Below are 2,060 nucleotides of genomic sequence, written 5' to 3' on the forward strand. Positions count from 1 at the left end.
TTTTTTTTGAGATAGAGTCTTGCTCTGTCACCCAGGCTGGAGTGCAGTGGCACAATCTTGGGTCACTGCAATCTCTGCCTTCCAGGTTCAAGCAATTCTCCTGCCTCAGCATCCCAAGTAGCTGGGATTACAGGCACCTGCCACTACATCCTGCTAATTTTTGTATTTTTAGTAGAGACGAGGTTTCTCCATGTTGGCCAGGCTGGTCTCGAACTCCTGACCTCAAGTGATCCACCTGCCTCGGCCTCCCAAAGTGCTGGATTACAGGCGTGAGCCACCACGCCCAGTGCATGGAGATAATTTTTATCAGTTTTTATTATACTGAGTTGCTGTATAACTTAAAAGTTGGTTTGATTTTTCACTGTAATACTGCTCACATACAGCCTCCAGCAGTGCATTTAAATAATATTTAAGATACCACAGTATCTTAAATGTGGAACTCAGAAGGCTGTAGTGAAGAGTAAAAGCCTGTGGTTCCCAAGCTGAGTAAGGTGACCAATCATGGTTTGCCCATTTGCCTCCTCTGCCAGCATCTGATGAAGAAGCTGTGCCCTCTGAATGACTCCCAGCAGTATCAGATTCACGTGTCTACTGGAAGAGGGACCCAGGGAGGGCAGAAGTACCAGGCCATGGGCTGGGTCTGGCTTAATGAGGAGAGCTCCTTCATTATTGGAGATGGGGCAGTAGAAGTGGAGAGCCAAATTGGGGGAACACTTTCTGTGGGTGCTCGGAAGGTTTTCAACCTGAAGATATGGTGGAGCACCTTCAGGAACAGGTTTTGGCGGGACTGACTTCTCTCCAAGCCACCATTTTGGGGACTGTCTCATCCCATCCTGATGCCGTGGCTTCCTGTGTGTTCTGGGCTGGCTTCCAACTTGCTGGTCGGGACCCTGCTGGCTCCTTTATTTTGTTGTTCTCTGCTCAATGGCTGCAGTGTTTTCAAACTCCACCTTGGTCCTTTGTGTTTCAGCCCGAGAGGAAGTTTGGCGTGGTGGTGGTTGGTGTTGGCAGAGCCGGCTCCGTGCGGATGAGGGACTTGCGGAATCCACACCCTTCCTCAGCATTCCTGAACCTGATTGGCTTTGTGTCCAGGTGGCTCACACTGTCTTTGTGCTTCACAATTTGTGGAAAGCCCAGTGAGGCAGATTAGCCGCAGGACATGGAGATTTTTCAGACCCAGGGCAGGGAGAGCCATCTCCTGACCGAGAATAGTGTTTAGTGTTTAGGGTCAGCCCCACGAGATCTCAGGTTGGGATGGGTCTGGGAACTGAAGCTTGCTGGGCCTGCAGCTGGGATGCACAGTAGGTTGGCCTGGGGAGACTGGAAGACAGAGGCAGGAGGGTGAGCTCAAGGCTGACAGTTAGAGAAGGGGCACAGCCAACGTATGTATGGTGCTTTGGCCTGAAAGGCTTTCAGTGTGCACCAGGGAATCCTGACATAGTCATCATGACAGCCGTCCTAGGTGGTTCTGGGCTCTACATGTGATATTTCCTTCTAGGTAGTGTTATCAACCCCCCAGTTTACAGATAAGGAGGCTGAACCACGGAAAGGTTAAGTAATCTGCCTGAGGTCACACAGCTGGAAAGTCTAAGAACTGAAGTTGAGCAGAAGTCTGTTTCCAAAGCCCATCTTTTAAACACCATGTGTTCTTTTCCCATTGGTAATTTTGAGCCTCACTTTTTTTTTTTTTTCTTTTGAGACAGGGTCTCACTCTGTCACCCAAGCTGCAGTGCAGTGGTGCAATCACAGCTCACTGCAGTCTTGACCTTCTGGGCTCAAGTGATCCTCCTGCCTCAGCCTCCTGAGTAGCTGGGACTACAGACACACACCACCATGCCTGACTAATTTATTTATTTATTTATTTTTGTAGAGACAGTTTCTCCCTATGTTGCCTAGACTGGTCTCAAACTCCTGGGGTCAAGTGTTCCTCCTGCCTCAGCCTCCCAAAGTGCTGAGATTACAGGCATGAGCCACCACACCCAGCCTTCCGCTTTTCTTTAAGGATTCATTTATCTCCAGTCAGAATCAAACTTACCACCTTGTTTCTTCTTCCCTGCCCC

General features: G+C 49.4%; 1 protein-coding gene across 4 annotated transcripts in view; it reads left to right on the forward strand.

Annotated features, from left to right (window-relative positions):
* BLVRA (biliverdin reductase A) overlaps positions 1–2,060 on the forward strand; it is a 62,909-nt gene that overhangs the window by 30,685 nt on the left and 30,164 nt on the right. Inside the window, exon 3 of one of the 4 annotated variants that reach the window (XM_011983215.1) lies at positions 971–1,092. The exons of the other annotated variants lie outside the window; for them this stretch is intronic. Coding sequence (XP_011838605.1) covers positions 971–1,092 — 122 coding nt within the window. The remainder of the gene's footprint in view (positions 1–970; positions 1,093–2,060) is intronic. 4 annotated transcript variants of the gene reach the window in all.

Source organism: Mandrillus leucophaeus, unplaced genomic scaffold (assembly GCF_000951045.1).
Source record: "Mandrillus leucophaeus isolate KB7577 unplaced genomic scaffold, Mleu.le_1.0 Scaffold248, whole genome shotgun sequence".
Lineage (NCBI taxonomy): Eukaryota > Metazoa > Chordata > Mammalia > Primates > Cercopithecidae > Mandrillus > Mandrillus leucophaeus.